The 24,371-nt window shown below is 34.9% G+C and overlaps 2 protein-coding genes and 1 long non-coding RNA gene across 3 annotated transcripts; 2 read left to right on the top strand and 1 right to left on the bottom strand.

The window, feature by feature from the left end:
- Window positions 1-2,782: 2,782 nt before the first annotated feature.
- LOC125197401 (gamma-cadinene synthase-like) lies at window positions 2,783-10,463 on the top strand. Its single transcript, XM_048096140.2, has 8 exons — window positions 2,783-2,884; window positions 5,726-5,874; window positions 6,670-6,928; window positions 7,050-7,428; window positions 8,658-8,876; window positions 9,366-9,504; window positions 9,625-9,870; window positions 9,956-10,463. The coding sequence occupies exons 2-8, from the start codon at window positions 5,761-5,763 to the stop codon at window positions 10,253-10,255; spliced, it is 1,656 nt and encodes a 551-aa protein (XP_047952097.1). The 5' UTR covers window positions 2,783-2,884; window positions 5,726-5,760; the 3' UTR covers window positions 10,256-10,463.
- Window positions 10,464-13,548: 3,085 nt separating this feature from the next.
- Window positions 13,549-18,497, top strand: LOC125195728 (putative sucrose-phosphate synthase 2). Its single transcript, XM_048093914.2, has 12 exons — window positions 13,549-14,010; window positions 14,389-14,618; window positions 14,740-14,803; window positions 14,886-15,575; window positions 15,647-15,775; window positions 15,864-15,995; window positions 16,074-16,250; window positions 16,337-16,390; window positions 16,470-16,532; window positions 16,696-17,640; window positions 17,725-17,852; window positions 18,074-18,497. The coding sequence occupies exons 1-12, from the start codon at window positions 13,759-13,761 to the stop codon at window positions 18,354-18,356; spliced, it is 3,147 nt and encodes a 1,048-aa protein (XP_047949871.1). The 5' UTR covers window positions 13,549-13,758; the 3' UTR covers window positions 18,357-18,497.
- Window positions 18,498-18,796: 299 nt separating this feature from the next.
- Window positions 18,797-21,726, bottom strand: LOC125191646 (uncharacterized). Its single transcript, XR_007171196.2, has 3 exons — window positions 21,475-21,726; window positions 19,749-21,400; window positions 18,797-19,008 (listed from the first exon to the last, which is right to left on the bottom strand). It is a non-coding gene; the product is annotated as an uncharacterized LOC125191646 (long non-coding RNA).
- Window positions 21,727-24,371: the final 2,645 nt, after the last annotated feature.

Genomic DNA, 24,371 nt, shown 5'->3' with positions numbered 1-24,371 from the left:
TGGGTCTTGGATTTAACTTGGATAAATACCCAAGAATTAAATTAAATCCGGAAAAATAGAATTTCTTCTTCAAAAATCAAGGGGGTCGAAAATGGCTAGCATTTATGGAGATTATCCCTAATATTCTCATTCACCCTTAAACAATTAATCTACCACACAATCCCATAATTTAATAAACCACATGCCACATCACATAGTCAACAAATTTGACTTTTCAAACTTCCCGGTCAAAGAAGCTCATGCAATAAATTCACTTATCAAAATAATTCACACCTTCCACGTCATCAATAATAAATTCTAGGGCTCTAAACTTAGGGTTCTAAATTCCGAGATGTTACAGTTTATTGCAAAACGTTCCTTAATTTTGGCAAGGTATTCACTTGCCTTAGTGATACAGATGGAGTGCCTCGAAAGGCTTCTAGGATGCAAACCCAATGATTAGTAGACTTACACGATTTGAGTATTCCTACTTCTCATAGTGTCTCCTTTGATAAGAAGTACTACCGTCCGTAGGAGAAGTAGGTTGCTCAATCCTTAGCGCGTAATCCAGATCCATGCAACCCAGAGCAATCAAAATATAATTTTTGCAATTCTTATAATATGATCCATTCAATACTGACATATTGTTCATGTTGGGAGAAACAGGAGAAGCAGGCATCATAATTGAACAAAGAATAAAACTGAAATAACAGTCATGCTCACATAATAAAATTCAAATAAGAAGGTAACATCTCAAGGTACTAGCACAACATTCATATCAAGTCTGTGGACAGTAATATGAGCTTGCAAGTGGTAACCTTTCGTAGTAATCAAACACTGATAATAAGATCATGTCAAGTAATGTCCACATGTGGCATCACATTTACTCACAAGTTATTTATCACCACATGGATGTGTGTATCTCATGCCAAATATTAATCTTCTTGTGAGCACTAATATCCGCATTAAAATACACACACTTACCGTCCTAACATTCACAATAAAGAAGTCTAGATAAGAGAGGTTACTGCTGCAACGTCTTATTTGGACTAATCTATTTTGAACATTAGTAAAACATATCGAGGTACGGCACAACATTCATATTAAGTCTTTTGACAATAATGTGAATTTATAAGTAGCAACCTCCTTACAGTGATCAAACACTGACAATAAGATCATTTTAAGTAGTGTCCGCATGTGGGCATCACATTAATCACACGAAAACTGAATAATTGTCATATATTTATCACCAAAGGAATGTGTGTATCTCGTGCCAAAAATTAATCTTCATGTGGGCCGACTATTATTTGCATTAAAATACACACACATCACCAAAGGAGCATAAGATACTCCAAAAAAAATTTGAATTTATAATTTTAAAACCGAATACAAACGTTTGCAAGCAAGTCGTTGATAACTTTTCGCAATGACGAGCCGGCAAATCGTTGGGTTCGCGTACCTCGCGAACTCTGTGAGTTGCCGAATCTTGACGGCCTGTCCAATAACTCCCCAATGACTAAGCAAGTTGCTGACTCCTGATGGGATTCCGTATAATTTTTCTGAATCCGATTTTATTCACAAAAATTGATATAAAAAAAACCGAACTTTGATGTTCCCAAGAACGTAATCAACGAGCATAAATATCCCAAAACAACATCAAAATAATCCAACCAAATTAATCCACGAAACACAGACCTAGATTTTGTTGATTCATCAAAATAATCTAATTCTGCATCATCAACATATATGCACGCATACAGAATAAAAAGGACTGAATTCTCGATTGAATTCAAACTGTACTCTTAAATAATCAACCACTAATTTTCCACTGCAATTAAAACTTAGTACTAGTTCACAATTCACGAATTCATCAATAAACCATAATCCAATATTTCACAATTTACGATATGCGATACCCAATCACATAATCTAGAATTGATATCTCAATTTATTTCCAAAACATATTCTCGACAAACTAAAGTGAATTCATTCATTCCAAAAAAGAAAAACATTGATTTGCGCAAAGTTATAAAACATTGAAAAACTTTCATCAATCAACCAAATTCTCAATCAATACGTGTATATTCATAAATCCACAAGGACAACTATTAATTCACGGTGCATGAATGCATGCGGCGGCCACAAACCCTAACATCAAGAATTTTGATTTCTTGAATCCGAAATATGAGCCAGAATTTTTTTTTCCAATTTTCCTTTTCCAAATTCTAGAGAATCATCAAGGGCTCATATTGAGCGTTCTTACTCTGAAAATTATAACCCTAACTTATATTTATATAAATATAAGGCCATTTAGAAACCATGTACCTCATTTAGATTTATATAAATATAAGTCCATTTATTTTCTTTTCGCCTCATCAAATAAAAAATCTTATATGGTATTTACATTTATTTCCATAACAAATAAATAAACTCTTCGCCCTTATTGGATCACAACAAAAAGATAGACATACACATTAAATTAGTAACGTGGAAATCTATATTTCTAACAAGACCCTCCACGATGTGATCTTAGTGGTGCAATGATTTCAATTTTGTGAGAAGTTGCTGATGAAGATGAAGAAAATGGAGATGAAGAAGATGAGGAAACGGTAAACAATGATTTTAAGTGTTATATATTGCGTCATTGAATAAATTTAGAAGATGAATAATAAAAACCAAATGTATGATGATAGGAATGAATTCATATAAAATGAAAAGATTCATATAAAAACCAAAATGTAATCAGACTGATTGACTAAATTATTAACTATAATGCGGCTTAATTAGGGCTACTAAACCAAAACACTTCTGGATCCCGTTTTTCCGCTCTCTCTCTTCTGGATCCAGTTTTTCCGCTCGCTCTCGCCGCTCTCTGCACCTCCAATCATCGGTCGCGCACCTGCAGGTTAGTGAAATTATGGCTGCCGCCGCTCTTTCTATTTAAGGATTGCGGTTTATGCTCTTCCATTTGGTCGATTCCGTGGGAAACTGTAACTATTGCTGCGGTTTTTCTAACTTTTGACCTTCTTTGTGAATTTTTTCTCAGTCGGGTCAACTTTTAGCACTAAGAATTTATAGGATTCTAAAAACTACATTATTAGTCATATCGGCACCGTTCGTTTGCTCAGATACAACCCCGACTACCCCTGATAAACCATACAATCTGCCAGTTTGGTTTGCGAGATTCATTCTTGTTAAGGCCCGCAACTGAATACCATATTTATAAGGCCCGTTGCTAACGCTCCGGCTCCCCCCTGCCACAAATATTATCTTGGCTAATGACATTTTCTCCTTCATTGTTTTTACCTTTGCTTTCGCCACATTCTCTTCACGTATATATATGATGATGAATGAAAAAAAAAAAAATTAGTGCTGGCACGTATATATGATTTTATTGTATCCGCCCATCTTTTATTTTCTGTGCATATGGTTAAAGCTTTGGAGGGTGTTTTGTGTTTATGGTTTTATGAAGGGGATGATGATGACGATGATGATGGTTAGGGGTGTCAAATTGGATATCTGAAATTGGATACCCAATATCCGAACTCGAAATATCGGGTAATTGGATATCCGATATTCGAAAACGAAATATTGGGTCATTGGATACCCAATACCCGATTTTTCGGGTTTTGGGTATAGGATTTTTGGATTATTGGGTATCGGGTAACCCGATACCCGACCGGGTATACCCAAATTACCCGAATTACCCGATTTTTTTAATTTCTTTTAAATTTAATAAATTATGTATCTATTTTATTATTTAAAAAATCAAATGTACTCCCAAAATCCTTCACTCATAGGTCACATTTAGGGTTAATGTTTGAATTGGGATGTTTATTATAGATGAATGATGGATGTTATAACTTATGAATTTTTTATTTCTAATAATTTGTAGTTTTTTTTTTTTTTTTTTTTTTTTTTTTTTTTTTAATCTTAAACTCGAACTACTTAAAGTTTGTATCAAATTTGAACTACAAGTTTGTATTTCTAAAATTTTGTAAGTAGTTAATTTTCTTTAAAAAACTGATAAAAAAATATTTAAAAAGTTCATAATCGGGACTGGATACTCGATTTTTCGTGACTGGATACCCGAGTCGGGTATCTGGGTACCTGAAATCATTTTTGGATTGGGTATCGGGTATTAGATTTTTGAAAATTCGGGATCGGATACTTAAAATTTTCAGATCGAGTATCCGCGGGTAGTACCCAATTTGATAGGCCTAATGACGGTGATGGAAATTTAAAAAAGAAAATGGGGAAGATGGTGGAAAGAGAAAATGACGGTGGAAAGAGAAAAAGAATAAATTAAAATTGGGGAGAAAATGTGTGTGATGGAAGAAAATATAATGTGAGTGAGTTATTGATGGATACAATAGTGATCATTAGGCCTGCTTATTTGACCGGTTCCGGTTCTAATCGGACCGATTGACCGGTTAACCGGTTTTAAATTTTCATAAATTCTAAAATCAGAACCGGAATCAGTCGGTTCCGATTTGGAATCGGCTGGTTAAGAACCGGTCGATTCCGATTTCGAACCGAAACTGATGTGTAATTTTAATCTGAATTTATTTATAATTTTAAATAGTTCAATACTAAAAAATAATAATCCAACATCTAGAAATATAACAAATAATATCTAAAAATTCAAATAAATACACAAAAAATACAAACAAACAATACAATAATATTCATATATGGTTATGCCAAGTGTAGTAGGTCAGACCAGTTTATTTTACTAGCAATTTTTTAATGCAAAATAGGAGTTCTAAACTTTAGTAATTTAAAAAAAAAATTGAATTCCATTTTCCCTTTTTTTGGTTAAACAAATATTCAATGGAATTTTCAATACTAATTGATCTTGTTGTGACTTTTTGGCTTATAACGGAAAACTGATAAATTATTCGCAAATAGGTTAAAATAGTATGTTAAATAAATTGTTACATAAATTTATTATAAAGTAAAATTTCTATCATATGAAATGATATTGTATTTGTGTAAGTTTTTTTAAAAATTAAAAATAAATTAATGATATCCTACTCATTGTAGTTAGTTCATAAAAAATGTATTGAGGAAATAATTGTAGATTCAAAGTATCACAGTTTAAACATTTTAAATACTTCAGAAAACAGAGCTAGCAAATCTAACACATCTAAAAATCACTCAATGTTTCAAATTATTTTACTTTAATTCAAAATTAATTCAATTAAATTAATCCGGTTCCCGGTTAGGAACCGATCGGTTTCGGTTTGGAACCGGAACTGATTTTGTGTAAAAAGTTAGAACCGGTACTAGAACCGGAATCGATTTTTCCAGTTCCAGTTCTTCAATTAACCGGCCTGTTCCGGTTCCGGTTAACCGAGAATCGGAGAACCGTTTAAGCACCTCTAGTGATCATGTCATGAAGAGGTTTTAATTATTAAAGTACTAATATAATGTGCTGGCACGGTTGAGGTTATTTTAGTAAATTTGCAAGTTTGGGTATGTTTGTATAAAATTTATCAGATTAACCGAACACATTTCTTTTATGCATGATTTAATCTTTCCTTATCCAAGATTGAATCTAGGTATAATATATCTAAATAACCGAACACGACTTAGTACTTGTTTTTTATGATCACATATAGACTTGCCATTATACTATTAAAAATTACTATATGCTGTTGACTTATCACAACAAATTGGAAAAGTCATTATAACCAAACTAGTGCATGCATATATAAATTGATGCATCTATATGATATCATAGGTTTTCCAATTTGATGCTATCAAGAGAGGTAAAGAATGGCTGCAGTAAATATGGTGAGCGCTAACGTGAGACATATCCGCCCTCCAATCATCTCTTTCAAGCCAAGCATGTGGGCCGGCGTTTTCTCCACATTTTCTTACGACCATCAGGTATTAACTTTATGTACCTATTAATTTTAGGAACGTACGTACCAAACTAGTCTTAAACACTAAACACCGAACAATATCATTATAAAATGATTTAGAGTTTATTATAGTAATAAACTGATAATAACCTTATAATGAACTCTAAAATTTTAAATTACCTCAGATGATGTATTTGGTGCTTAGCGTTTAAAATTAGTTTGGTATATAATACAACCATGTATGTATATAAATATAAGGTCATGTTAAAATGCATGTAGCAAAATCTCACGCATTTCAGTAAATAGTAAATAAAAATATCAATAAAATGGTAAAATCATCAATATGTCATAAATGTGATAATTTTAGAGTTTTTTTTTTCCTGATATCAACATGGTGTATTAAAAATATCAACACAATGATATAGTTATTTCAATACACGTACACGAAGACTTCAACACAGTTTTATTGATATTGCACATGCATTTTATTGAACCTTTTTAATGCATTTATTTTAATTTAAAATATAATCCACTTGACATTATTTCAACCGCTATATCTTCCAATCTTGACTAATAATTGATCTTAGTTTGAGATTGCTAATTAGTGATGTAATCAAATGCAATCTCTGAATATCTTGTAAACTCCAAACTATGATCTGGACCATTACAATGTGTTGAAGAGTACATAATTCTGTTAATATGTGTCACAAGATTATCTTATGCCACTGAAATATTCCTTAGCTTCTAACGTTTATATTTTCTGAAATTTGTTAAATAAGTATTCAGAACTTGTAGACAAAGAAATTGTTTGTTTGTATAGGTGCAGGATAAGTATACCAAGGAAATGGAAGCATTGAAGAAAGAAATTGGAAGCATGTTGATGGCTGCAGAGTCTACCAAATTGATGGTATTGATCGACAAAATTGAGCGTTTGGGAGTCGCATACCATTTCGAGAAAGAAATTGAAGAGAAGCTCAAACAAGTTTATGACTCTTCTGAGGAGGAAAAAGAGGCCGACTTGTTCACTACTGCGCTTCGATTTCGCTTACTTAGACAACATCAGTATCATGTTTCTTGCCGTATGTCAATAATCACGTATATTATTATTATTATTATTATTATTATTATTATTATTATTATTATTATTATTATATAAACGGAGTATATGATCACTTTCATATTCACATGCTACGCATCCAGGTGTTTTCAACAAATTTGCTGAGAAAGACTGCAAATGGAAATCAGAAAGGCTTAGCAGCGACATGGAAGGCATGCTAAGTTTGTACGAGGCAGCTCATGTGCGTATCCACGATGAAAAAATATTAGACGAAGCTGCGAAATTCACGGTTGATGAGCTGAATAAAATGTTACCAACACTAGAGTCTCCGAGTAAAGAGAAAGTGGAGCAAGCGTTGAAGCACTCCGTTCACAGGAGTCCTCTTGTTTTAACTATCCGGTTTTACATTTCCATTTACGAAGGAGAAGCAGGAGCGGCAGATGGATCACTTCTCAAGCTAGCCAAATTAAATTTCAATTTCTTGCAGAACATCTACAGGAAAGAACTGGCTGAATTAACCAGGTAAAATCAAGCGTATTTGATTATTCATTGCCGACAAAACTTTGTTACTAATTAGAGTTTAATATATTTTTAATTATAATTAAATTTTAACTAAAATTGATACTCCCTCCGTCCGTCTCAAGGTAGATGTCACACTTTCCTTTTTAGTTTGTCCCATAAAAGATGTCATATTTCTTCTTTTGGAAAAAGTTCTCCCTCACATCAATTATAAAATTATATTTTCTCTCACCACTTAAAACAAAAAATAACATCTCCTAAAATCTCGTGTCATCTCCCAAATGTGACATCTACCTTGGGACGGAGGGAGTACTACATGGCATCTGATACCAAGGAGTGCTTCCTCTGGTGACTTTTTAAGAGGGTCGGTATTATAATCAAGTAGAGTTCAATCATAAATCCTATTTAGATTTATATAGTACCCCCTCTGTCCCAAAAATTTATCACTTATTTCCTTTCTTGTCCGTCCAAAATTTGTCACCTTTCACTTTTACCATTTTTGGTAGTGGGTCCTACATTCCACTAACTCATTCCAACTCACATTTTATTTTAAAATTAATACATAAAAGTAGGACTCACATGCCATTAACTTTTTCAACCTACTTTCTATTACTCCCTCCGTCCCACATAATTTTACCCAGTATTCCATTTTAGGCCGTCCCACATAATTTTACACACTTCACTTTTACCATTTTTGGCAGTGGACCTCATATTCCACTAACTCATTCCTACTCACATTTTATTATAAAACTAATACTTTAAAAGTAGGACCCACATCCCACCAGCTTTTTCAACTCACTTTCCATTAGATTTCTTAAAACCCGTGCCGGGTCAAAGTGGATAAAATTATGTGGGACGGAGGGAGTACATTTCTTAAAACTCGTATCGAGTCAAATGGTGCCAAATTTTAAGGGACGGAGGGAGTAGTTTCATTTCTCGGATTGGACTAGCTCCTACTGATTTGTCTCAAATTAAAGTCTAGATATACTGGTAGGTCGGTTTTTTTTCAAACTTCAGTTAAGATATATAGCTGAGTCAGTTAAATTTGGCCACGCTTTGATACATGATAGAAAACCATAGAATTACATCCTAAAATCAATTGGTAATTGGAGGATTGACCCAATAACTTTATTTAGTGGTTTTAATTCTCACTTTACACCAATATGTGGGATATTGTCATATTATTTTCTTTGTAATTGGCAACAATAATAATGCACGTAATTTTGGTGAAGGTGGTGGGATAAATTTGACTTAAAGACCAAATTGCCATATGCAAGAGACAGAATTGTAGAGTGTTATCTTTGGGGCAATGCGTTCCGCTACGAACCTCAATACTCTTACATTCGAGTAGTTGTCGCCATAAACTTGCAACTTGCCTCAATTATAGATGACACCATCGATAATTATGCTACACTCGAAGAAGCTGATCTTTTCACCCTAATTTTGGACAGGTACGCAATAATATATATTATGTGTTTCTTTAACCAATCCTTACTTCGCAAAGTGGCCATGGTGAAATATCACCACTGTCACTTTGATATACCTATAATACCTTTACTTATCTTGATTTCCAATTGCAGTTTAGTACTAATATACTGCAACAGAGTTGTGATGTACGCAAAATTCAAACTTATTGCAGAACATATAACCAAAACATTGATGTCATCGTTAGATAGTTTTTAGATAATTTAGAAAGGATGATCACCTAAAATGTTCTGAATATGACTACCTTATTTTTCAAACCTGAATTTTCTAAAATGAACTAAAAACTAACTAACAATGGAGTATACTGTACGTAGTCATTTTAAGAAATCATTCAGGGATATTTCGACATATATTATTTGACTTCGACAAATGATATTTTATTTAATTTGTATAGTATGTGATAAAAAAATGATTACAGTATAATTAACTAACAACGTACTTTAAAATTTTCTCAGGTGGAATTCGGATGAGATTGATGTGCTCCCTGATTTCATGAAAGTTGTTTATAGATTCATTATGAGTATATATGAAGATTTTGTACTGGAAGCAGAAAAGCAAGGAAAATCCTTCGTTGTTCCTTACTACAGAAAAGCAGTAAGGATCAGTTCAACTTTTCACATAAACTTGTACTCCATATGTGATTAATATTAAAAAAAATTACTTTTAAACTTAAGGAATTAACACACGACATTCATGTTTGTTTGTGACAATTAGGTTAAAGAGCAAGTGAGGGCTTATAACCAAGAGCAGAAGTGGATAATGGAACAAATGCCAGGTTTTGAAGAGTATATGAGTAATGCATTGATTACGAGTTGTACGTATTTGGTATTCATCGCTCTTGTCCCTGGCGCCACGGTATCTGTTGATGAAAAAACAGTTCAATGGCTGCTCAGTGAGCCCAAAGTCGTAATCTCTGCTGCTAATGTGGGCCGAATCAATGATGACTTAGGCAGTCATGAAGTGAGTCATATGTAAAAATACTACATATAAGTTGTCATTCAAATCACGGCATTTAAAATAACAATTTCGTATTTGTATGATGAAGCGCGAGAATAGGGATGGAGCACTGCCTACGGCGGTGGATTGCTACATGAAAGACAAGGGTGTATCGAAGCAAGAGGCAATTTGTGAGTTCGTGGAAATTGTTGAAAATGCATGGAAGGATGTAACTGCGGATTGGGCTAAGGGAAGCAGCTCGGTGCCTAAGGAGATGGTGGAGATGCTCCTTAACTACGGTCGCATAGCTGAGATCACTTACCATAACAAAGAAGATGGCTACACCAACCCTGAAAAATATTTAGGGCCATTGATTGCATCCCTTTTTGTGGATCCTCTCCACATTTGATTATTGCAATCTCACATCCATCTAGGTTTAATGAAAGGCATTTGAGTTAAAGAGTTTTTAAAACTCCATGCCATCTTTTATGGTGTCTTAAGTCATGTTAATTAAGTCTGAGTATTTTATACGCTCATTTCCGGTTCTTCTTTGTCGATTCTTTCCCTGATCGAAGGAAGAGTATCGAACCGCATATGGTCTACATATTTAATAATATAAATATACTCTTGTTGTTCCTTGTTACAAATTCAGATAATTACTTTCTTTAAAACCCTATTTCTGCCTTCTTCTTGCCTTTCTCGTCTCATACATCAACTCTTGTGTTGAGTAATTTGCTTGCTGAGACTTCAACGTTCGAAAGGATATTCTTATATTCCCAAAAACAGTTAATAATAGCACTGTCGTCCTTACATGATGGACGCCAACTTTAATTAGCGCCTTAATGATTTTTTCAACTACTGACCAAAATCAGTTATTTAAATTTTATTTTGGCTAACTTATCACAAAATATATACATAATATTTGCACACGGAGTATATAAGGATATTTTTGATACTTTACTATCTAATTAATTATATATTAATCAAACAATGCCATAAAAACACTGTATGATACTATCTTGCTTCTAGCCCGAAAACACTATCTCAGGGGCTACTATCTTATTACTATTTCCTATTTATAACAATCAAACGAGCTAATATGGGATACAGTAGGTTAACTATACAATACATCAAATGTTTTGATGAAAAAAGTAATTTTTATCAAATACAGTAAAATATAAAAAGACAATACCATCGTATAAATTTAGGTTAAAGATGTTTGTATCCATCCAAGTTAAAATGAAAATTTATTTATTAAATTTAGTTGGAATTTATTGATTAAACTTAGGATTTTTATAGGCCAGAATCCAGATTATTAGGAAATAAACACAACTAATTTAATCGAAAGTATTATTTTAAAAAATGTTCAAATATTATAATATCATCTGGTATTTCATCAATTTACATCAAATTGTCTATACCGAATTACCTTAATAAATTGAAACAAAAATAATGCGGGCACACACAACACACGAAAGTGCGAAGTACAATCTAGTGAAAGAACAAAAAGTGTTAGCTAGTGAAAAAATGAATAGATAGATACCCTTTCCTTAAATTGACAAAGTTGTATCACAAAAATATACCTATTTCGTTAGAGTAATTGCTTTTGTAGCTTTATTTGTTTGAAAGCTCGGTGCAACATGAGCTGTTGATAATAATAATCACGGAAATTATTGCAATATGATGGAAGCTATATTGCGAAAGCAACTTGTTTGAACCTATTCTTAGTAAAAGATGACAACAAGATAAAGTTTGGTTGATTGTGGTTATTTTCAACTTGGATGATCATTTTTCTGCCACATATACTATTTTCTTCTAATTCCCAAACTCATGATATTTTTTATTTGATGTTAAGGCACTATTTTTATGCTCGCTAGATCTATGGTGGGAAGTTGTAGGCTTTACTTTGATGAGTTGATCGAATTAATCAACAATACAATGGTAAACTTTTTGAGTGTGAGTCACTTCGGAAAAATCATAAAAGTTTAGTTAAATTTTAGTATATTAGTGAACTTTTGGTGAAAATTATGATCACCTATTGTTGACTTTTTCAATCAATCGACGTTGTTTTTAGTATGTACGACATCGTTTAATTCGCTGATGGTGACACACGCGTATATACTCACTTTGTCCCACTGTAAGTGAGACGTATTTCTTTTTGGGTCATCTCACTATAAGTGAGACATTGCCTTTCATGGCAAAAAAGCAACACTCTATCCCTCTCTTATTTTAGTCTCTCTCCTATTTTTTCTCTCTATTTTTTTTTTCACTCCTACTTTATTCTATCTTCTTTTAACCACTAAACACCGCTATCTAAAAACATGTGCCAAAAGAAATATATCACATATATATGGTGGGACGGAAGGAGTAGAATTTTCAGATGCCATATTAGATATAATTTCAACATTTTTTTGTTAATGATTAGGAACATAATCCGAAATTCATGATTTTTTCGATAATTTGAGCAACTCAAAAGCATGCATGCAAATTTTATGCAGCTAAAAAGTAAGTATTACTTATTCCGCCCCCCTCTAAATTAAATAATTTTATTTTTTTGGAATATCACCGTCTAAATGACATATTTCTAAATATAAAAATATCAATTTTTCTTTCTTTCTTTATTCTCTCTCTACTTGTATAAAATCACGTGATAAATTAGAACGCTCCACTTAAAGGCAAGCTAGGCACGGGAAGCATGGACGGACTGAGAGTACAAGATCTCGACATTATAGTTATAGCCTATAGGTGAATCTATTTATGCTCACTCCACAATATTAATGTAAAAGAAATAGAAATCCACATACTCCTACTTAGGTAATCACACCCCAGTGTGTTGGAACTTCACTGACGAGTCATGAACCCATTTACTAAAAGCAACGAAATTTTCAACAATATAAATTATAAGACAATCGATCACCATATCGGTCTGATTCCAATTCTGTCCTTACTCGGTTAATCGACATTTTAGTTAGTTTAGGACCGAGTAATTAAGGTAGAAAATTGGACCTCAATGTGGTGCTACCCAAAATTTGGCTTCCAACTCACCTTAGTCCTTACTCTTTCTTAGAATGATTGGTCTTACATTTAATAGTATTTCTTTCGTCTGTAATTTATAATAATCTCATTTTGAATTGTTGGCAATTTAAGAAATGTAGGCAGAAAAAAGTAAGAGAATATGTACCTCGTTTTTATAAATGAATTTTATAAGAATATAGTGAAACAAATGACCAGAGCTTTCAGGTATGCGTATGAGACTACCTGGCTTTGGTTTGTCTCTTTTACCTTGTACTAAACCAATGATGATAAGTGTTAGATTTTTTATTCTGGTAAATTTATTTTGTTTCGGATAAATATCAAATTTGATGATTTTGTGCATCAGGAATATGATACGTCGCCTTTGTGTCGGTTACTCCCGTTTAATTAATATATTTATTTACAAAAAAACAAATTCGAACTCCCAATTTATTTATCGGTGAATCATCTGATTAATATAAAGAAACGATGAATGACGAATATTGGAATGTTGTATGTAAAGCACGATGATGAGCCGTTAAACCTCCGTAGATCTAGACGCCACGTGTAAATGATGGGACCCACCTATAACTGCCATGTGGTTATCTCCTTCCTCTCCTTTGTTTCTTCTCCCCCGTTTCACCAGATTATGTTGATTTCAATTTTCACATGCCACATCACCACCAACTCACCCTTTTCTCTCTCTCTCTCTCTCTACAGGATTATATGTAGAAGAAGGAAGCAATGAAACAGAGAACATAATAAAGAAACGAAATCGAAAAGCCAACATCACCATCACCATCACCTACTTGCATGTGAACTAACTCCTTTTCCTTTAAAGCACATTCATTTCCAAACTCCAAACCAAATATCTCTTGAGAGTTGAGAATAGATAGATAGATGGCTGGAAACGAGTGGATAAACGGTTATCTGGAGGCGATACTGGAGAGCGGCGCCAAGCCTTCCCTGGGCGAAAAAGACACTTTCAATCCCACCAAATACTTCGTGGAGGAGGTGGTCACCGGCGTCGACGAGACCGACCTCCACCGCACATGGATCAAGGTCGTCGCCACCAGGAACACCAGAGACCGCAGCTCTCGCCTCGAGAACATGTGCTGGCGCATTTGGCATCTCGCCCGCAAGAACAAACAGGTCTTCTATTACTACATCTTTTTCAAATGGCCCCGATAAACAATTCTCCTATTAGTCTATGAATGTTAACACTTGCAAAAAAGTGTTTTTTTGTTTCTTCTCTTCCAACTTTTTCTGCTTCCTCACAGTTTTTTTCTATAATAATAGTCACATAGGTCCATTCCAAAGTCGCTTTCTTACTATATTTTACTTAAAAGAACTCAGTTTCATATGTCAATTGAGTTGGTTGCTAAATCTAATTGTACTTCAATGTTTAGATGCACTACATTAAAACTTACTTATAAAGCTATTGTTGAAGAGTTTGTGATTTTGGTTTAGTAATTAACTGTAATTGCAATCGCATGGTCGTGGCTTTAACATCTGTGTTTGGTTTGGTAGTTGGAATGGGAAGATGTGCAGCGGGTAGCGCACAGGAAGTTGGAAAGAGAGCAAGGTCGCAAGGATGTAACGGATGATATGTCCGAAGATCTTTCTGAAGGTGAGAAAGGAGACATTATAGAGCCAGTTAAACCGGGCAGTCCCAGGAAACGCTTGGATCGGAACTTCTCAAACGTGGAAGTATGGTCCGAAAGTAACAAGGAAAAGAAGCTTTATATTGTTCTCATAAGGTGCAACTATCTTGTTTTCCAAAAACTCCTTGCTCTAGTATTTTGATACCATATTCTTTACGCTCTTTTTATATATTGATTGTGCATTATAGTGTCTGATTGTGTTTCTCGTCTTGGTTAGTCTACATGGACTTATCCGTGGTGACAATATGGAACTTGGTCGGGATTCTGATACCGGTGGTCAGGTAGTACGGAACATATTATATACTAGTAACCAATTACCTTTTCTTCAGGTGGTTTAAACTAACTAGTTTTGTTTGATGATAGATAAAATATGTTGTGGAACTTGCTCGAGCACTTGCTAAGATGCCCGGTGTGTATAGAGTAGATCTCTTCACCAGGCAAGTATTGTCTTCAGAGGTAGATTGGAGTTACAGCGAGCCAACAGAAATGCTAAGTACCGGCCCTGAGGATGCCAACCTTGGAGAGAGCAGCGGTGCTTATATCGTTCGGATACCATTCGGGACCAGGGACAAGTATCTGAGAAAGGAGTTGCTGTGGCCTCATGTCCCGGAGTTTGTTGATGGAGCACTTGCTCACATTCTCAATATGTCTAAGGCTTTGGGAGACCAAATTGGTGGAGGGCAGCCGGTCTGGCCGTATGTGATCCACGGTCATTATGCGGATGCAGGGGATAGTGCTGCTCTCCTTTCGGGTGCCTTAAATGTTCCGATGGTTTTGACAGGGCACTCACTTGGTAGAAACAAGCTAGAACAGCTGCTTAAGCAAGGAAGGCAATCAAAAGAGGATATTAATTCAACGTACAGGATTATGAGGAGGATCGAAGCAGAAGAGCTTTCTTTAGATGCTGCAGAGCTGGTTATCACGAGTACTAAGCAGGAGATTGAGGAACAATGGGGGCTGTATGATGGTTTTGATGTAAGACTTGAGAAAGTTTTGAGGGCTCGAATGAGGCGTGGGGTTAACTGTCACGGCCGTTTCATGCCTCGAATGGCGGTAAGCATAATAAGTAGACCTTTGTTGATTTATAAGATTGAATCGAGAGCTCAAATCATTTTTACTTGCAGGTTATTCCTCCCGGGATGGACTTCAGTAATGTTGTGGTTCAAGAAGATATTGCTGAAGGTGATGGTGACATTGCGGCACTAACAAATGAAGCTTCATCGCCAAAAGCAGTACCTCCTATATGGACAGAAGTAAGCATCATATCTGTGTTTTCTCGTATCAGAATATTGCACTCGAGTCAACATATCATACCAAATTCTTTATACCGGCTTTTTTTAGGTGATGCGATTCTTGACGAATCCACACAAGCCGATGATTCTAGCACTATCACGTCCTGATCCAAAAAAGAACATAACGACTCTTGTGAAAGCCTTTGGAGAATGTAAACCATTACGAGAGCTTGCTAATCTTGTAAGCCGGCTGACACTGTTTGTTTTGAATCTATGCTCAAAAATAGGCTCATGACTAATACATAGACAACCATTGCAGACTCTTATAATGGGAAACAGGGACGATATAGATGAAATGTCCGGAGGAAATTCTAGCGTGCTCATTACTGTATTGAAGCTAATAGATAAGTATGACCTTTATGGGCAAGTGGCTTTCCCTAAGCATCACAAGCAAAGCGATGTTCCTGAAATATACCGCCTAGCTGGCAAAACAAAGGTTTGTTTGAAACTTCAGTTATCAGATTTTAGTGCACAGATATTCTTTGATCCTTTCTCATTATCCGTTGAATATGAATGTCACAGGGAGTCTTCATAAATCCGGCTTTTATTGAGCCATTCGGACTCACACTAATCGAGGTTTGTTTTTAGTTGTACAGCTGATATATGCTATGATAAGGTAGATATGGTCCGTGAATTTTTTAGTTTGGAATTATAGGCTGCTGCTCATGGACTTCCGATGGTGGCAACAAAAAATGGTGGACCGGTGGATATCCATCAGGTAATAAAGCTGCTGACATTTCCTAGTTATCCATTGTAATGTGATATCTTGAATGTTAATTAACAACATATTATAGATACAATTCTTAGTTATTATTTCTGTTAGAATGAGATATGTTATGAGGTGTTCTGTTTAGTGATGCAGTCATTTTTATATGATATAGGCACTACACAACGGACTGCTCGTAGATCCTCATGATCAGAACTCAATTGCTGATGCACTTCTTAAGTTAGTGGCCGAGAAGAACTTGTGGCATGAATGCAGAAAGAACGGCTTAAAGAACATTCATCTTTTCTCGTGGCCAGAACATTGCCGAACGTACTTAACAAGGGTGGCAGCGTGTCGGATGAGGCACCCGCAGTGGCAGACTGACACTCCAGCAGATGAACATGCTGCCGAGTACTCCTTAAACGACTCACTCAAAGACGTTATGGATATGTCGTTGAGATTGTCTATTGACGGTGACAAAACATCGTTGGACGAGTCACTTGATATGTCTGCTTCTGGCGACAACCAAGTGCAAGACCAAGTCAAGAAGCTCTTGAGCAAAATGAACAAACCAGAGGCAGGGGCACAAGATTCTGATGCTGACAAGAAATTAACTGATGTGCCAAGCAAGTACCCCATGCTGAGGAAACGGCGTAGACTGATAGTTTTAGCAGTCGACTGCTATGATAGCAATGGGGCGCCTGAAAAGAAAATGATTAATCTGATCAAGGAGATCGCAAAGGCATTCAAATTGGATGCACAATTTGCAAGACAATCGGGGTTTGCATTGTCGACAGCTATGCCAATGTCAGAGCTAGCCGAGTTTTTGAAGTCGGGAAATATCAAACTAACTGATTTTGATGCTTTGATATGTAGTAGTGGTAGTGAAGTGTATTATCCAGGCACTTACACAGAGGAGGGAGGAAAGCCATGTCCTGATCCTGACTATGCGACACATATTGAATATCGATGGGGTTCAGATGGTTTGAAGAAGACCATTTGGAAGCTAATGAACTCAACAGAAGGATTTAAATCTAGTCATCCTTCTGGTGTTGTTGAACATGATTTGAAATCGAGCAATTCACATTGCCTGTCGTACGTTATAAAAGATCTCAGTAAGGTCTGTCCTACAAAACATGACATAATTAGTTAAAATTTATGGATGAGGGTGGAACTTATGTTTGATTATACTTGTTTGGGACAGGCCAGAAAAGTCGACGATTTGAGGCAAAAGCTTCGGATGAGGGGTCTGCGTTGCCACTTGATGTATTGCAGAAATTCCACAAGAATGCAAGTCGTTCCTCTGCTTGCATCGCGATCACAGGCTCTCAGGTATTCCAACCAGTTAGATAATAGCATTGTTATTTTCCTTTCAAATTGAGTCTCACTAATTTTGAATTATAAGATGGTTTTAAACAAGTTTTCGTGATACTTTGTTGTTGCTTAATATACTTGAGATGAAGCATATCGTTCCTCGTGTTTAGGCAAAGCGCCAATCTCAGTTTATATCCATCTATAGGTGTTCTTAATGAGTTTATTTTGTTGTTGAATAGGTATCTGTTTGTGCGTTGGCGACTAAATGTGGCGAACATGTGTGTGGTTCTTGGAGAAACTGGGGACACGGATCATGAGGAAATGATATCGGGAACACACAAGACTCTGATCATGAAAGACGTCGTGGGAAAAGGATCGGAGGAGCTGCTGAGAACGCCGGGAAGCTACCTAAGAGACGATATAGTCCCCGAAGACAACCCGCTGATCGCGTATATAAAAGGAGGGGCTGCAGCACGGGAGATATTTGATACATTAAGGCAGCTCTTCAAAACAGCAGTGTGAAAAACACTTGCATCTCTGTATTTTGCTTGCAAGCTTATTTGTATTTTACTAGATTTAATTACTTAGGTTAAGACACTGCCATGCCCATGAACAGGCTGTATTATTATTAACTTCAAAAATTATATAAATAATCTTAACCAATTTATTGAGCCTACTATGGAATCTCCTCACATTCATAATAGAATAAATTTAAAAATGTCACAATATTTCCCTTTTGCTTGGATGTTCATACATGGCGACGTGGTCAAAATTATGGAAGTGGATAGTCCTTTTCGCGAATTAAAAATTGTGAATTGTTGGTAGAGATATTGGAGTTGGTGCATGAAATTTTTACACAATATTATACTACCTTTTTATTTAAAAAAAAGGTTGATAATTAAATACATTGGTAGTAATATTGTGGAATACCTTTTATTCACAATAAAGCAAGAAAAGTTAAATTTAAGCTCAAATCGTAATTCACACGAACTGCATAGGTCATTTTACATTTCCCAATATGAGATTTATTAGTGAAATCAAACATGAGACATGAATGTTAATTAGAAATAAATTCAACAACACTTGCAATAAGGGAGCTTTCCTCTTCCACAGCACCCATCCGGGCATCTAAACGGAGGCTCATTTTCCATTATAGCAATATTTTCTTTCTCAGCTGCAATAAAAGCAAAACCAAATTGCTACTCTCAGCAAATCTGGGTTTATTATTCCATAAATCTCCCTATACGTGTACAACAAAGTAAAAAAAACAAAAACAAATAGTAGTAGTAAATGTTTTATTTGTGAACCCAGTAATTTATAAATACAAATTTACTCATTAGATAAAGAATAAATGAATAAAAATATGAAATACAACAAATATTAACCGAGAGAATTTTGTAGAATATTTGGAATTTATTTTTATGTTAAGTATAAATATATAATTAACTTAAAGATCAATTATAAAATTCCAGGGTATAATTCCAACTTTCCAAGAAAGTCTAACTTAAATTAAATAGCCAGTCAAAAATAAATGTATCGTTATTGAATATTTTTATTAGGAAAAAACGTAGAACTTTCGTTACCTTTAAGGAGTTATTGACTTTAGACAAAAACGTTAATAAAAGTCATTTACTCTGAATTTAATATATATACATGATACATCGAACTCACTAAAATACCTCTCTTAATTTCTTTCTATTTTTTCATCTTTTTAGCAACGAGAAAAATCCATGGTAATTGCCCTATGATGTGTTTGAGACTTGTTATCAAACGTGCATATCAATCCATTAATTTCGCGATTATTAACAACAAGTATATCATGTGTAATTGACTCCAAGCCAAATTAGAGTGACTTCAATCTAAAATTTGAATCCTTACTACTACAATTAATTTGGATAGAAAGAAAGAGCTTACATTCCAAATTATTGGACTTCTCAGTAAGAGTGATTTGTCTCGCATCTGCAACATCAGATGTGATGAGAAGCCCCATAACTAACAATACACCCATCAATACAATTCTCTTGTAAACCATTTTTCTTTTTGCTCTGGAAATTGGTGTGTTTGTTTGTATGAGAAGGCTGTGACTTCGTATGCACTCTCTTTATAGATAACATCTTTAATCAATTAACTAATTAATTAATTCGCCGTAAAACTCTGTTTCAACGAAGAATGGGTTAGGTAAACTAATCTCATATTAATAAAACAAATTTCATAGCAATTGTTCTATTCTATCTTAATTTATTGCTTTACATGTTAGTCGAAATTTTTTTCATTGATGGAAAATCACAAACCCAGGGGTAACATTTGTGATATTATTTGTCAATTTCAAAGTTCGCGAAAAAAACTCAACTTTTTGAAAGTTTCATAATATTAGGTGACAATATCCCTTATTTATTTCATACTACTATAATAATTTTTTAAGCTTACTTTGTAATTATACTCCCTTCCTCTTTTCATAAGCGACTCGTATTTCATTTTGACTCGTATTTCATTTTGAGACGTTTCCTAAATAGAGTCATTTCTTTTTTTGACAAAATTTAACACAATTACCCTCTAACTATAGTCTTTATTCACTTATATGCTTTATTAGGACTTTCTGACTTTATTTTATCTCCACTTAACTCTCTAAATATCATTTTTCTTAAATCATACTCCCTCAGTCCTATAAAATTAAGAACTTTGGTGACGGCATGAGTTTTAATGAAATTGGTAAAATAGGAGAGGTGTAGAAAGAAAAAGTGATTAAAGTATTGTTAACGACAATCTTATAAGAGAGAAAAGACTTGCCAAAACTAGAAAAGAGCTATTTTAGTGGGACGGTCTAAAATGAAAAAAATAAAATAAAAGAAAAGACCATTTTATGGGACGAAGGGAATATGATGTGACCAAAAGAAATGCCTTGCTCGTGGCGGGACGATGAGAGTAATAATAAGTCCAAAAGATAAACAATGCTAGTCAGTGGAAGGGGTGTGTTAGAATAATCGATAATGTTCGTCAAAGCATGGAGGAACTAGTGTACTATATTATATTTCCATACGCGTGTAAATAAATGAAAATAACGAATTTCTAATTAAGTCCCAATTAATTTGTGCATGTATATGTCAAAAGAATAGTCTACGTAAATCCACTTTGGCCCCACCTCTTTATATAACATAAAAACATAAATTAGCCATCATTTAACTCTGCAAAAGTTGGTAAACACATCCTAATGTTTGCAAAACAACATATATATGAGTTGAAAATAGAAAAACCAAATGAAATACTAGTATCAGATAAAATATTCTATGATACTTGAATTGGAGTGGAAATGAGTTCCTTACTTGAAATTCATGAACCATTCTGGGATTTGAATTTCAAAATTAATGACAACATACCATATACTATCATCACCAAATCGCAATGTGGACTGTAAATTTAATTGACCCAACATTATATCTCGGGATTGGTTGGATGTTGATGTTATTAACCGCAGCAACGGCAATATGAGACATCTTTAATGTCACAGCAACCGGAGCCACAATCATACTCATTATCGGTTCCTATCACTTCCTTCTCAGATTTCTTTGCTGATTATGAAACCAACAAAATAATTAACACATTATAATCCACTTTTTGCAGTTTGAAAGAAAGAAATACTTACATCTCGCTCTATTAGACGTCTCTGCAGCATCTGCAACTTCCCAGGAGGTGAGAAGCACTATAACTAACAAAACACCTATAATTACATTTCTTTTGGAAACCATTTTTTTTTGTTTGCTCTGGAAATTTAATGAGTATGTATGTTTGTATTTTGTATCACAATGTTCTGGCCTTCTGGGGTTTATCCACTCTGTATTTTATAGGTACATCACGGATTGGTCTAAAATATTAAATTGGGGATGTGTTAGCATTTAAGAGCAAGTGGATGTATGTCTATTAATACTATTATAAAAGCAAAACTGTATATTCTTATAATTTTTAGTTATTTAGTAAATTTAATTTCTACTGATAAAAATATCCATTTTGTATATAAATTGAAAATAAGGATTAGGATCACATTTACGAGTTTTAGCAAAATCTAGCCCCATTCTGTTATAAATCTTCTTTATGTAATGAGTATATAACATGTTTCTTTTATTATAGACTTTTAATTGTATTGAATTAGTGTGGTTGATGATAAAACATCTGCCATAAACTCGAGATGTGATTTTAATTCCTTGTTTGACAATTAAATCAATAAATAGAATATATTATTCACGGGTGTGAAGGAAAGCCATTCATTTGAAAGTGTAAAGCTATCGACAACGAAATTGAAAAAATAATAAATGAAGACTTTGGGGTTTGGCAATTGGTTCAATGAATACTGCGTCGGATTAAAAGCGACGTGTGTGCTATAAATAATGTGAAAATATAAAAGTGCCTTCGAGGAAATTTCCATTCACGTATATTGGTAAATATGCATAACAAACAAATAATAAATTTATTTATTGTGAAAGAATAGCAGAGGAATTGATATAGAAGATAAAGAGAGACTGCATATTTCCAGAAATAGTATGTTCATTGATTGCAATTGGAATTACGTGCTGCACATATATATAGCCACACTGAGAATAATACTCTACCATAACAAGCAATAGAAGAGTGACAACACAACACATTTAACTGCCTTGGACCACAAGAGCGAGCTGGCCACCTTCTCCTGCTGCCAACGTTTTAGGTGGTCCCAAGAGCACATCTTTCCAGCTCTTCATGTTGTGAGTAGATGCCACGTCCTTGACTGAAGAATCTTCATTTTCACATTTAGCATCAGCATTAGGATTGAGAGCTAGCTTCACTTTAGTTTCAGCTTGCTTGAGAGTGCATAGGCTAACACCTCTCCTCAATTCGAGAGAGGCAAGCGAGCAAACGCCCAGTTTATTGCGCAGCCTGTTGAAGAATTGGAAACTCAAGGGTTTAGTGAGAATATCAGCCACTTGATCAATAGATGGCACATGTCGTAGATCAATCACTTTGGCTGCTACCTTGTCTCTTACAAAGTGCATATCCAGTTCAATGTGCTTGGCTCTGGAATGAAGAACAGGATTGGAGGCCAAAGAAATGGTACTAAGGTTGTCCACCCAAATGACAGGAGGTGCATCCAGCTTAATGTTTAACTCATGTAGTAAAGATTGAATCCAAACAATTTCAGAAGTAACAAGAGCAAGACTTCTGTATTCTGCCTCAGTACTTGATCTAGACACAACTTTTTGCTTCTTAGCACACCAAGAGACTAAGTTTTCTCCAAAATATACACAATAACCTGAAGTAGATCGTCTGTCATCAATATCAGATGCCCAATCTGAATCTGAAAATCCAGCAAGAGAGAATTTGGAGGCTTTAATGTGCAAGCCATAATCAGTAGAGCCACTCAAATATCTTAAAATCCTTTTTACAGCCTTCCAATGAGTATCAAGAGGACAAGACATATATTGACTTACTTTGTTAACAGAAAAACTCAGTTCCGGTCTGGTTACAGTCACATACTGTAGAGCTCCAACAACACTTCTATATAGTTTTCCATCCACTGTAGGTTCTCCCTCCACTTTGCTCAATTTGGAATCAGAAACCATAGGAGTTGGAAAAGGTTTTGCCTCTGTCATTTTGACTTTCTTGAGAAGTTCAGAAATATAACCAGCCTGAGATAGATGAAGACCTTGAGTGGTTTTTGAAACCTCAATGCCAAGAAAATGTTTTACTTCACCCAAATCCTTTAAAGAGAATTTCTGATTTAGCTGATCAACAACTCTTTGAACACCATATGGAGAGCTACCAGTAAGAAGCATGTCATCGACATATAAAAGGAGATAGATAGTGTCTGACTTGGTGTTGAGGAAAAATAATGAATGGTCTGCCTTGGATTGAGAGAAACCAAGATCCTTGAGAGTAGACTGCATAGTCAAAAACCATGACCTAGATGCCTGTTTAAGCCCATATATAGCTTTATTGAGTTTACAAACCATCCCCGGGGGTCCCTGCTCAAATCCAGGTGGCTGTCTCATATAAATTTCCTCTTTTAACTCACCATGAAGAAATGCATTGTTAACATCAAGATGTTTGATTGACCAGCCAGAGGTAATAGCAATAGTAAGCATCAATCTGATAGTGGTTGGTTTGACCACCGGACTAAATGTTTCAAGGAAATCAAAACCTGCTTCTTCAGAGAAGCCCTGGGCCACTAGCCGAGCTTTGTGTCTAGCAATTGAGCCATCAGCATTTTTCTTGAGTCTAAAAACCCAAGTGGAACCAATGAGGTTTTTACCAGGAGGCAGGAAGGCAAGAGTCCAAGTTTTGTTACGAAGAAGAGCAAGAAATTCCTCAGTCATAGCACATTTCCAAACTGGAATAGCAAGGGCTATCTTAGCTGACTGAGGAATAACAATGCACAGTTCATCCTTTTTAGAAGAAGCATCAACATCCTTTTTGGAAGAAGCATTAGCAGTGAGAATCTTTGGTTTAAAAATGCCATGTTTAGCCCTAGTGATCATGGGATGGTGATTAAGAGAGACATCTGGAATAGTA

The sequence above is a fragment of the Salvia hispanica genome, chromosome 4, assembly GCF_029641045.1.
Source record: "Salvia hispanica isolate PSC_SH4W2 chromosome 4, Shi_PSC_v1, whole genome shotgun sequence".
NCBI lineage: Eukaryota > Viridiplantae > Streptophyta > Magnoliopsida > Lamiales > Lamiaceae > Salvia > Salvia hispanica.
Note: the sequence above shows the minus strand (reverse complement) of the source record. Positions and strands in the feature narration are given on the sequence as shown.